The sequence below is a fragment of the Delphinapterus leucas genome, chromosome 14 (genome assembly GCF_059928025.1).
Source record: "Delphinapterus leucas isolate spDelLeu-1000000601 "Yukka" chromosome 14, BTC_Dleu_Yukka2, whole genome shotgun sequence".
NCBI lineage: Eukaryota > Metazoa > Chordata > Mammalia > Artiodactyla > Monodontidae > Delphinapterus > Delphinapterus leucas.
In genome coordinates this window covers 11900176-11913666 of record NC_143142.1, presented here as the reverse complement: position 1 = coordinate 11913666, position 13491 = coordinate 11900176, and the positions used below count along the sequence as shown (strand labels likewise).

General features: G+C 46.7%; 1 protein-coding gene across 1 annotated transcript in view; it reads right to left on the bottom strand.

Annotated features, from left to right (window-relative positions):
* Positions 1–13491, bottom strand: part of NOS1 (nitric oxide synthase 1) — an 86375-nt gene that overhangs the window by 19160 nt on the left and 53724 nt on the right. The window contains exons 13-18 of the mRNA XM_022598025.3: positions 12073–12217; positions 10528–10632; positions 9932–9990; positions 8737–8838; positions 6386–6502; positions 2296–2470 (exon numbers count right to left, since the gene is read on the bottom strand). Of these exons, the coding sequence (XP_022453733.2) occupies positions 2296–2470; positions 6386–6502; positions 8737–8838; positions 9932–9990; positions 10528–10632; positions 12073–12217 (703 nt within the window). The remainder of the gene's footprint in view (positions 1–2295; positions 2471–6385; positions 6503–8736; positions 8839–9931; positions 9991–10527; positions 10633–12072; positions 12218–13491) is intronic.

The following is a 13491-nucleotide window of genomic DNA, read 5'->3' as shown; positions in this document are numbered from 1 at the left end:
CATCCATCCATCCATCCTTCTATTCATCCACCCATCCATCCATTCCTCTATCCATCCACCCATCCTCCCTCCATCCTCTCTTCCTCCCTTCCTTCCCTCCCTCCCTCCTTCCTTCCTTCCATCCATCCATCCACCCATCCATCCTTCTCTCCATCCATTTATCCACTCATCAACCAATCCACCCTTTCTGAGTGCCTTTGATGGGCTGGACATACCACATTTACTATTGACTTTGGGACCTAACCTCTATTTAATATGTAACTCTCTTATGTCACTTATTTCTAAAACCAACTTTTGCAGAGGCTTAACATTAAACAAGAAAGTAAAAACCTTAGAAATTTCCTATCTTCCTCTAAAGATTTAAAAATTATAGTGAAGGCAGAATATATTGCACGTTTGGATACCTGCGTATAAAATTTTTCTTTTTTTGCCAAGTTCGTAAGTTCCCCAACTTTACTGATTCTAAGAATTACTGTGCAGAATTCAGATTCTTGGAGGTTAAAAACCATGGATAATTCCAAAGATTTTCAAAGGTAGGTTTTTTTAATACCATTTTTTGGCCTCACGTTGATTTTAAAATAATCCAAATGTCCATTTGCTGAAGAGTGGAGAAATAAAATATGGTACATCTATAAAATGGAATATTATTTTGGCCATAAAAAGGAATGAAGTACTGATATATGCTATAATGTGGATGCACCAGGAAAGCATTAAGCTAAGTGAAAGAAGTCAGTTATAACAGACCACATATTATGATTCCATTCATATCAAGTGTCCAGAATAGGCAAATTTATAGAGACACAAAGTAGATTTAGTGGCTGGTAGGGCTGGGAGTTGGCTGGGAGGATGAGGGATGTGATGGCTTAAAGGGTATGATAGCTTGTAACAGGCCCTGCTTCTGGGATGCCCAATGTTGCCCGATTGAAGTCAAGAACCACACAATTATCTCCAGGTAGAAACAGAGCCAAGTTATCCTGGTTCTCTTTGCCTAGGAAGAGATGCTGGCACACGATTACCAACACAGCCTCCTCACTCACATACCCTTATAGCTCAGGGGCCTCAGTTTCCCCTTTTGCTCCTTTGTGAGGATGAAAAGTGTCAACGGACTGACAGAAGGTTGCACAGTCCCCTTTCTCCTGGGGCTGCTGATAACAATGCATTCCAGGGCCAAAGAAGGAGCAGGTAAAGGTGGGTCCACATTCATTGCCTTTTTCGTTTTTCCCAGGATGGCCAATTGCACCACGCCCCACATGCATATGGAGGCCATTGCTCGTTTATTCTCGACCTCATATCTAGAATAACGCTATCCAATAGGATGTCCTATCATGATGGAAACATTCTAATTGTCTACTATGGTAACCACTAGCCACTAGTGGCTATTGAGCACGTGAAATGTGGCTTGTGCAGCTGAGGAGTGGAATTTCAAATTCTGCTTAATTTACATCTAGTTGTATATATGTTATTTACAAGGTTGTACCATCACCACCACTATCCAGTTTCAGAACATTTCCCTCAACCCAGAAGAAACCCTGTACCCATTAGCAGCCACACCCATTTCCCACTCCCGCCACCAAACCCCTGGCAACCACTAATCTACTTTCTGTCTCTAGGGATTGGCCTATTCTGGACGTTTCATGTAAATGGAATCATACAGTAAGTGTCCCTTGTGTCTGGCTTCTTTCACTTAGCGCGTGTTTTCAAGGTTCATCCTTGTAGCGTGCATCAGCACTTCATTCCTGTTACGTCCAAATAGTATTCCTTTGTACGGACACACAGCACTTAGTTTATCCATTCATCACATTTAATGTTACTTAGTTTACATTTAAATTTAAATGATCACTTGTTGCTAGTGGCTACCGTATAGGTCACTGAAGATCTAGCACAAGAGGAATAAGATTGTCGAAGCAGATCAACTGGTGAGATCTGAGATCCAGCCCGAGGCATGGCCCCCTGGTTTGGTTAACCAACACTATGTTTTTTTGTTTACTTGTCTACCAAATGTGAGTGAGGGATGGATTCCTCCCAGCCCTGAAATTCCAAGACTCTATAATGTTTTATAGACCAACTCTTTACCCTTAATGCAGGAGGTTGGATTCTGGTTGGAAATTGTGTATCTTAGGACCACCCAAACTCATCTGAATTGTTTGAAGCTGTCTCCTGATTGGATACGTGAGGGAAGTACCAAGGATTTTCTCAAGTTTCTTCTATGTCTGATGGTTTAGGTACTCTGTCCTTGGGGGTCACTGGGGACATGATTTCTCCCCCTGGGTCTCTGAGATCTGGGTAGATGGTTACCTTGAAGACCTTCTTGGCCCAGGTCCTGAAAGCCTCTTCCTGCCCACAGAGCTCATCCCCCTCCCTCATCTTCAGGATCCTCTCCCCACCCAGCTCTTCCAGGAGGGTGTCCACGGCGTGTCCAAAGGCGCAGAAGTGAGGGTACGCCCGCGAGCCAAGGCCAAACACGGAGAACCTGCCAAGAAGACAACAGAAGTTCCAGGCTAGGGGACTAGGGAGGCGTTGCGGGGGGGTGTCTGGGGTTATGGACTGTTATGTCCCCCCAAATTCATATGTTGAAGCACTCTCTCCCAATGTGACTATATTTGCAGATGGGGCCTTCAAGGAGGTAACTGAGGTCAAATGAGGTCATAAGGGTGGGGCCCTAATCCAATAGGACTGGTGTCCTTTAAGAAGAGGGAGAGGCACCAGAGAGCTCTCTCTTTTTCTCTCCCCCCACCACACGCTCACAGAGGAAAGGCCATGTGAGGACACAGCAAGAAGGTGGCTGTCTGCAAGCCAGGAAGAGACGGCTCACCAGAAACCAATCCTACTGGTACCCTGATCTTGGACTTTTAGCCTCCAGAACTGTGAGAAAATAAATTTCTACTGTTGAAGTCCCCCGGTGCATGGTATTTTGTTATGGCTGCCCAAGCAGACAAAGACCTCTGGTATCTCCAGAAGGATGGTGTTTAGCCCGTGATGGTCAGACTACCCCAAGCCCATCTGGGGAAGGCCGTCTTTAAGCCTGGGAGCCCCCAGCCCTCTCTCCCGTCCTTCTGGTCTCTGCTAGGTATTACTGTCCTCAGGAGAAAAGTCCCAGTTGGTCCTAAGGAGGATGAGTTGGGGACAGTGGTGACCCAGAACAATTGGCTGTTTCTTGTGTGTCCACTTCTAAGCTGGACTAATTGGGGAAATGAGTCTACATTAGAGGAAGACTTGACTCTACTCATGATACAATCAGGTTAGTTTTAAGTACAAAGAGAATGAAAACCCTAGCATAGCAGTTCTAGGGGACCTGTGTTAACGAGGAGATCAGGACTTGTCATTAACTCATCCAGCATTGATGTGTAAACAGGTTCTTCTAAAAGGGATCGAAAGGTTTATAAATATGCTGGCTCCACCCCTTGCAATACCTGTGAAATCGATTTGCTTCACAAAGTCTCTTTGCATAGATACCACCAAGAAAGTGTCGGAGTTTGAATCAATGGGCGTCAAGTTAATGAGATTTTTCTGAAGTCTGGGAAGTGGAGGGCTGTGTCCCAGGTGGCCCCTCAGTCCTGCAGAGACTTGATGTCACATTTCCAGGACTCGGTCCTGGCTGTGGGTCTTGACCTCATTGGGGCTGGATGGACAGGTTTATAAGTGGGATACGAACAACACCCTAGCTTGCTCCTTTCCCATGTGGGAGGGTTCCGCGGTGACTGCCAGTTCAGACAAGTCAAGGAGTGGGGCTATTTAGCCTACTCCTTACAGGGTCTGGCTCTGCTCTTGAATCTCTTTTTTAGAATGATGGAGCCAGGGTGGTGAAAGATTGCGATGGAGGATGAGGGAAGGAGGTGGGGCAAGTTGGGAAGGGACCCTCTGTTATTGGAGAATGAATTTGAGTTGGGGTCCAGGAGTCTCAGAGATCAAGTGAAGGTTAACATAGGTTAATATCTACTCCTTTTAAATCTACATTTATGCTTTTCATCTCATTCTCCTCTCCTCTCCTGCCCTTCTTTCCCTGGGGTTCCAGAGCCTTTCCAAGGGAAGGATGTGGGATTAGGTAGCATGTTTCCCCAGCAGTCCTTCACCCACAATCCTCCTTTAGCTGGATTCCTCACCTTTTCCCCGCAGGGCAGTGGCCTGACAGGTGGAAAGAGCCGGTGGCCAGCAGAGGACTGGTTAAAGGATGCAGGAAGCAGCACTTCTGCCTCCCAGCCATCCCTTAGCCTAACACAGATTTGGAAACTCTTCGCGCTAGTCATGCCTTGCGGTTAAGGCATTGTTCCCCGAACCTCCAATATTTATTACGTTCGAGACACCCGCCATACTTGACTACCACCCACACTGTTATTTACTTAGTAGTGCTGTTTACTTTGCTTTTAATTTGTACTCACTGGCTATTCAAACCCACTGGTGTTCACTAAGAGTTGGTCTGGGTGATTCATTCATTAACAAGCTTCCTGATGCACCTGAAGGCCTGTGTCACAGCCACTTCCTAGGTTCACATTTCATCACAGTCTTCATCTTATGGTTTCAAAATTCCTATTTTAAGCTTCCAAAACAGAAGTTGGCAAACTTATTATACATGGGGCCAGACAGTAAATATTTTCAGGCTTGTAGGACAAGAAGGAAAATCAAAGCTATTATGTAGATACCCATATGACAAAAAAGAAAATATATTCCTGCATAATTTTGGACAAAATTAAAAATACAATAATAATAGTTGCTGGGTACAATTTTTTAGTTATATATGTCTACTAATGAGAAGAATGGAATTCTTTTTTGGGGGGATAGCATTTTGCTTAATTGGGGTTCAAAGGTAATGTTTTCTATCATCAAATAAATTGTAATTGTTCTTCTGTAAAAACCAGTCTGAGCTCATGGTCTGTACAAAAGTATACAGTGGCCAGGCTGAATTTGGCCCATGGGCTGTAGTTTGCCAACCCCTGCTCTAAGCCATGATAGATTTAGTAAGGGAAAAATAGGTCTGACTGTCAAACCATGGATGTTTCAACGTCAAGCTAAAGAAAATGAACTGATGTCAAAACCCGTCAGTTCAAGGGTGAACCCTAATGTAAACTATGGGCCCTGGGTGACAATGGTGTGTCAGTGTAGCTTCACCAGTTGTGTAAATGCACCACCGTGGTGGGGGATGCTGATGGTAGAGGAGGCTGTGTGTCTGTGTGTGGGTGGGGGTGGGGGTGGGCAGGGAGTATATGGGAAATCTGTGCCTTCTCCTCAATTTTGCAGTGAAGCTAAAACTGCTTTAAATAAATAAAGTTTATTAAGAAGCGTACTGATGGGCACTTTCCTGGTGGTCCAGTGGTTAGGACTCGGCACTTTCACTGCCATGGCCCCGGGTTCGATCCCTGGTCAGAGAGCTAAGATCCTGAAAGCCGTGTGACTCAGCCAAAAAAAGAAGGGTACTGATGAAAACAATACTTGAATATCTAGGAACCCTGTGATCTCTATCGTCTGCTAAGCACTGTCCTGAGCCGGTGTGGAGAAGGTTCAGTTGGTGAAGGTCTAAGAGATTCGTGGCCGGGCCTGAACACACTGCTTACATCAAGCCTCATCTTGACCAATGTCTGTCAAACCAAGGGCTTGACATCCAGTTTTCTTTCTTTCCAAATACCCATTAAATCATATTCACAACCATTGAAATGTAAAACCTCTGTCCATGTACCATCTAAAATGCTCTCATGGGACGTGACTATGCTTTAGGGTGACGTGGGGTCAGGACAGTAGTTTTTTGAATCTGACTGCACATTGGAGGCAATTAGGGAGATTTAAAAAAAGAGAAAAAGCAATGCTTGGGTCCAATTTTAGACCAACTACATCAGAAACTCTGGAAGTGGGGCTTGGTTATCTGTATACTGCAAACACCTCCAGGTGATTTTGATGAGCACCCAAGGGTGGGAACCACTGGGTCATGGTAGTGTGTCCCCAGAAGAGAGGAGAATGAGATGAAAAGCATGAATGTAGATTTAAAAGGAGTAGATATTAACCTATGTTAACTTTCACTTGATCTCTGAGACTCCTGGACACCAGCTCAAGTTCATTCTCCAGTAACAGCACTTACAAAGGGAGCTCGCTGAGTGACGCGTGGGGCACTAACATCCTTCAGCACAAATGATGTGAAATTTGTGTGATGGGGCGAAACTTGGGTGACAGGGGCTCTGAAGTAGTGTGATAGGACGAGGTCACAGGAGGGGTCCAGGTAGTGTGCTTTAATGGGGGCAGGATGTCCCCAAAGAGCCAGAGTGCAGCTGGTTATTCGAGGGATAAACAGACATGGAAGGGAGACCGCCCCCCCCGGCCCCCAAGAAAGAGCCCACTTTGTAACTCAGTCCAGTTCCGCGAGAGCCTTCGTCATCCCTGACACCCTGGGCCCCTCGCTCACCTCACATTCGCCAGGGGTCCCGCGCTCTCAAAGTTGTCTCTGAGGTCCGGCCCATCGCCCGATGATTTGCGGGAGTCGGAGTAGGAGGAAACACTGTTGAAACGAACCTTGTAGCTCCTGCCAAGATGAAAGAGAGTCGGTGAGCTCTGGCTTGGAGCCCTCTCCTGGGGTCAACACCCGATGGCTCTCCAAATCACCAGTCCTGGTTCTAGGGCCTTCCTTTGGGTCTTGAATGAGACCATAACACACCTATGGCTTTGTCTAGAATGTATCAACTCACCCTTGCCTGCCAAAAATGACACCTAGACATCATTTGATGCTACGTGTTGGTGGTTGCCAAGGGGAGGGGGTGGGGGGAGGGATGGGGTGGGAGGTTGGGGGGAGCAGGTGTAAGCTTTTATATACGGAATTGATAAACCACAACGTCCTACTGTATCAGCACGGAGAACTATATTCCATATCCTATGATAAACCATAATGGAAAAGAATATGAAAAATAATGTATATATGTGTATAACTGAATCACTTTGCTGTACAGCAGAAATTAACACAACATTGTAAATCAACTATACTTTGATAAAAAAGTATTAAAACTGAAAAAAAAAAGTTTTGGACCACACTTGAGAGAAAGAACAGGAAGAACAGTCCATTCCTTAGCCCATCAGACCACGTTTCCTTGCTTCCCAAATTTTAATGAGTACAGGAATCATTCTGAGATCTGGTTAGCAGCACATCCCAATTCAGTAGGTCCAGGGTAGGGCCTCAGATCCTGCATTTCTCACAGGAGATGCTGCTGGTCTCCTCTCCTCACACGGAGTAGCCAAGAACTACACTCGTGCTGTCTACTACCGTAGCCGTTGGCTGTGCGTGGCTATTTAAAGTTAAATTCACTCAAATTCAATACAATGAACCATTCTGTTCGCCACGTGCTCTAGCCTCGTGTCAAGTTCTCAACGGCCATGAGTGGTTTGTGGCTGCCGTACAGGATGGTACAGATATAGAACATTTATATGCCTGTAGAAAGGTTTATTGGATGGTGCGGGACTACCCCATTCAACATTCTCTTTCTTTTTAAAAACTTTTTTCCATTTTTAAAAATTGAAGTATAGCTGATGTACGATATTAAGTTACAGGTGTGTAATATAGTGATTCACAATTTTTAAATGTTATATACTCCATTTATAGTTATTATAAAATATTGACTATATTCCCTGGGTTGTACAATATAACACTGTAGCTTATTTTATACGTGATAGTTTGTACCTCTTAATCCCCTATCCCTGTCTTGCACCTCCCCCTTCCCTCTCCCCACTGGTAACCATCACAACATTCTCTTTCAATAAAGTTTTGGTCTTTAGACATTGCAAGGGTCTCTCACATTTCACATTTCAAGTAAACTGAAAAATGTTCAGCACTGACACAGCCTGAAAAGAGAATGGATTTCTTATGAAGTTGTTTCAAAGGGGAAGAAAGGTGTCATTGGGACCTCAGCATCAGAGGCTCAGGAGCCTCGAGATGTAAAAAAAAAAAAAAAAAAACCATGAATGGTTTTCCAGTTTTCCTTTAAAAGTGGTAAGTCTTGTTCTCAGATAAGGCAAAGACCAAACCAAACCAAACCAAAAATGTTTCCAAGAGCAACAAAACAAAATAAACCCCCAAACTAAAAAACTCCATAAAACTCTCAAATCAAAACCCCAAACACGAAAACTCAACACACAAATCTGAGTGCAAAAGACAAAAAAAGAAATTGCACGTTCTGGCAGCAGGGTTCCTAAGCTGGATGTTCTTCAAAGTTTTCGCTCCAGCATCAGGAAAGTTCTAAATATATGTAAGTGTATTTGCTGCCCTAAAAATAGTCTCACATTGAGTCACTTCTCCAAATACGTCCTGTAACATATCAGGGGGTGGCTGTGTGTTGTTAGTGTGGGAAGGATGGTTGACGGTTGTGGGGTAAAAATAACAGCACTTGTGTTTGTATGAGGCTTGAGGTTTTTCCAAATGCGTTCCTCTTTGTTATTATCCTTCGATCCTTGCAACAGCTCCCAGAGGTGGTTGGGGCAGAGGTAGTTTCTCCCCATTTGGCAGATGAGAAAGACGAGGCCCAGAGAGGTCAAGCAGCTTGCTCAAGGTTACTCAGCGTGTTAGTCTCACGGCCCGGGTTAGAACTCAGGTCTCCTTGAGACCTGGGTGTGGCCTTGGATGCTGCAGTATTGGGCATGCGCACACATACCTACCAACATGCACACAAGCGCTCACACCACTCACGCACACACGTGAATGCAAGGCATACACGTGCACACATTCGTGTGCACGCACATGCACAGGCGAGTGCGCGCACACACACGTTCTACCTGCGCTGGCTGTCACGGGCTGCAGCCAGACCGTGGACTTCTGTGTCACCTCGGGGGAGGGGAGGCCCTTTACGGGGAAATAAACGCAAGGGTTCCGGGTACCTAGAGGGGAGAATGGATGGTGCCCTATCTCTCCCTGAAGGAGGGGTGAGGGGGACCTACTGGAGGCCACCAGGATAGGGTGGGAAGGAGAGAGGCAGGGAGAGGGAGGACTAAGATGTTGGCCTTGAGCACAGAAGGAAGGCTGACCACCAGGGACTCAGCTGTCCCCTGGATATGGAATGTAGGCAAGTTTGGCAATGTGTGCTTGGCTGAAAGAAAACCAAGAGGGATGCTGTGCAGCACACAGCCTCTAACCACCAGCCAGCCATGGCATCCAGTGCTCAACTTAAGACCTGTTCCGCGGTGGAGGAAACACTGAGATGCTCTCACAGAAAGGTAGCTCTGTGTGCACACGCCTTATGTTCTCTACTTCGGGGGGATTTAAGGGTTTTTCAAGGGTAATTTTGGTTACGGGTGTTTGTCACCTTATGAAATATCTTTAGAACCGAACCCCATGTTAGATGCCGTTTTACCAGGAACATCTTTTGACCTCAGGCATTTTTCACCTTATGAGATATCCTTTTCTTTTTTTTTTTTTTTTTTGCCTGCACTGCGTGGCTTGTGGGATCCTATAGTTCCAAACCAGGGATTGAACCCAGGCCCTCAGCAGTGAAAGTGCCAAGTCCTAACCACTAGACAGCCAGGGAATTCCCGAGCTATCATTTGAGGTCAGCCTCCACGTTAGTGGATGCAACTCCATCAGATGGAAAAGTTCTAGGGAAAGAAACTCACTGATTCTGAATGTAGGTTTCCAAAGGGCGGCCATGGTAAGAACTGGTATTTACACAGTGCACAACTTTTCATAGGACGCTGACATCTGTTTTCTAATTTGATTCTTACAGATTAGAAAATTCATGCAGATGGAATAAACCCAGGGTGATGGAAAAAGAAACTGAGGCACAGGGCTGTGAAGTGACCAAAGACCAAATAATCCGCCCCAGAGGACGACAGACGCCCACCGGCTAAAATCAGTCACAAATGAACTTCAGGTCACAAAACTACCCAGAACTCAGATGTGAGCCCCAGATGCCAAAAGGCAATTTTCAGTTACCCTCACAGGGTGTCATGTGACGCTGGCGGGTCTTTCACTTACTTCCTTTCCTCGTGCACAGAGTTGGGGTGCCTCATTTCCATCAAGGCGCAGCCAAATTTCTGGAGGCCGAAAGAGACAAGCAAAATGTAAGGCAGGCGTGATTAAATCTGGAACGGGGTTGGGGAGAGGCTCTGGGGACCTAACCGGCAAAAGGGGAGCCTGATGCCCGGGGGCCAGGGCGTCAGGGGCTCAGGCTGGGCAGCAGCGCTGCATGTGGAAGAGGGCTGTTTATAAAGGGCTACAGGTTTGGACTCCCCTCACCTCCCCGCAGCACACAAATCCCCTTTGTGGCTTTCTACAAAAATACTGTCCCTGCTTCTTTCATCTGGAGCCGGGGACACCAAGCTCTTGATTGCAGCATCCATTCCAAAGAGGTAGCTCACTCAGGTGACAGCGTTTTCACTAGGGATCGGCTAGTCAGTGGACACCCATAGACTGAAGACTTGGAATTGTCCTATCTTGGCAGAACTTGGACCCAAACTGAGGTCACTGGCTTTGAGGCTTTGGAGGATTTGCTACTGAATAGCAGGTGTAACCGATGCCCCTCTTTTCTGCTGATGGAAACACGTGCCAGAACAGGTAGAAGCTCATCTCACCTCCCCATTCTCAGGGGGGTCTCCATTTCCAAAGGTGCTGGTAACCACCAGGGCCAGAGTTTCATGCTCCAGGTGTACAATGTCATATTCTTCCATGGACATCACCTACGTGGCAGAATGGGGGGTGGGGAGAGGAAGGAAGAAGGTGATGAGAAGAGAGAAGGGGTAGGAGAGAACAAAGTGATGGGGGAAGAGAAGAGAGAGAGGAAGACGATGAGTCATCTTGAGCCATCTCCTTTGGAAGGAGATCCAAAGGTTCTGGGGGTCACTATTTCCATGGGCTCAAGTGGGTAGAACTAATAGCTTGTTGGCAGTGTGGGACCTTTCTGTGGTCACCTGTGGCCTGAAGGACTACAGAGAGTCTGCGGCAATGGGTTGGCTGTCAGTAAAGACAAATCTTTTTTGTTTTTTTGTGGTACGCGGGACTCTCACTGTTGTGGCCTCTCCCGTTGCAGAGCACAGGCTCCGGATGCACAGGCTCAGCGGCCACGGCTCACGGGCCCGGCAGCTCCGCGGCATGTGGGATCCTCCCGGACCGGGGCACGAACCCACATCCCCTGCATCGGCAGGCGGACTCTCAACCACTGCACCACCAGGGAAGCTCCCGTAAAGACAGATCTTGATTAAGACTCCTGGGCTTCTTACAACCAAAGGATGCTGGAATCTTCTTGATCACATTTAGGCTGGGAACGACCCAGCTGGATTTGACCAATTGTCTGCTCCGCTTCCTTTCTAATCCTCCGTCCAGCAGTGTGGAGGACCTGGGCCAAACAGGTCTGAGATACCCGCCTTAAGGAAAGATTGTTTTGCCCTATATCTTAGCATTACTTGAGCAACATTTCTCAAAGTAGGTTCTAGGGAAGGCTAGTCTCCTGAGATGCTCTTTAAAAGTAAGTGATCCGGGCTTCCCTGGTGGCGCAGTGGTTGGGAGTCCACCTGCCGATGCAGGGGACGCGGGTTCGTGCCCCGGTCAGGGAGGATCCCGCGTGCCGCGGAGCGGCGGGGCCCGTGGGCCATGGCCGCTGGGCCTGTGCATCGGAGCCTGCGTGTCCGGAGCGTGTGCTCCGCGATGGGAGAGGCCACAGCGGTGAGAGGCCCGCGTACCGCAAAAAAAAAAAAAAGAAAAAAAAGTAAGTGATCCATAAGCAAACATCTTTGGGAAACATTTATATTCTCTCCTCTCCTCTTCTGGGAATGATAACACGTAGGTGCAGATTAAAGGCTCTGAGAATTCCTGCAGCAAAGAAACCCACTGAATTGTATTAAAGGCAGAGCTTCCCAAACTGACTCCAGAATTGTCTTTCATAAACTTTCTAATATTTTGCTCTTGGGATGGGGGTTATGATTCCCGGACTCCTGGAGGGTTCCCAGGGAGAGAAGCATCAGAGTCCGCTGAAACATATGCAAATGTGCGTGAGTGAGTTGATGGGCATCTTCAGATGTGCTATCACCCATTCTCAAAGGATTCTTCTTTGCTGAATTCCTTCTCTCCCCTCCCCAACTTTACCATGAAGGGTCAGAGAGCTGGCACTGCCCCCTACCCACCTTGGCGTCAAAGGCATGTTTGAAGATCTCACACAGGGTTTTGGCATAAGCCTGCGATTTGCCCGTCTCTGTGGCGTACAGGATGGTAGCCTTGACCCTCTTGGCCATGGCTTGTCCCATCAGCTTGGCTGAGAACTTGACGGCTCTGGGGGGGAGAGGATGGAGAGGAAAATGGGAAATGCAGAAAGGAGGGAGGATGACACGCTGGGACTTTTGGGCAAGAACTATGATCCATGAACTTTCTCTCCTAATCTTTGATGGCTTCAGGGATACTCAAAGTGTAAGTTTAGGTGCCATATTGATCCCTTTCTTAAGTCACTCCAGACCAACTGGTCATGAGCTAACATGGTTAGTTTTATTAGTTTGTTACTTGATTAATTGATCCCGGTCTTGAGAACCTTGGTTTGCCAAGCATTGCCCCAAAAGATGATGAGTCATTCCTTCACTCATTTGTTCATTCATCAAGTGTTTGTTGAGTGCCTAGCCATGTGCCAGGCATTGTTATAGGAATGGAAACACAGAGAAATGGCTGTCATGGGGCTTACGTTCGTGTGTGTGTGCATGTGTGTGTGTGAGCGTGTGCGTGCGTGTGTGTGTGTGAGAGAGAGAGAGGGAGAGAGAGGGAGAGGGTGGGGAGAGAAAGAGAGAAAGAGAAAGAGAGAGAGAGAGAGAGAGAGAGAACGAATCACTAATAAATCAGCAGGTATTGAGCTAGAAGGGATTTTAGAGGTTCATAAATCCACAAAGGAAGGACCAAGTCTGGTTGAAGCAGCCATGCACATCCAGGGTCTTGCAGAGGCTGAAACTTAACAGGCACTAAATACGTATCTATCAAAAGAAGGAATGGATTTTAAACATACTGCTACCACCAAAGCCCTGGGGAGTTTAAATGTCAAGTCGAGGCTCTTTCTAGTTAAATGGAGAATTCAGAACCAGTGTTTCTTCCTTCCCATCTATGAATGCCTGGGCTCACCTTCCGAGCAAGCATCCCTGTTCTAACTAGGAATCTCAGAGTAGACAAATTGCTAGTTACCCCCACCTGGGGATTATCGGTGGTCAATTCATCATTTTTTAGAATCAGGGAAACTACCCACGCTGCGGAGCTAAAGGGGGAGAAACAGAAGAGAATAAAAAGTGCCTGGAGGGTTCCCTTTGAATGATCGGATTGTACAAAAGCATCTATAATTAACTCCCATTGTTTCTACCCGGAACTTAACAGCGCAATTAATTCTTTAGATTTTTCCCTCCCTTCTTCCCTCAGAAACAGTTTGAACTGAACTGAAGCCAAAGGCTGCTGTCCCTGAGAATTTGTGATGCTCTTGTTGGGGAAAGAATGGCTGCTGATGCATTCTTGCTTGGCTGCAGATAAAGTTAGGTGGAAGGAGAAACGGGAGGGAGGGAGAGAAGGGAGAGATCCTG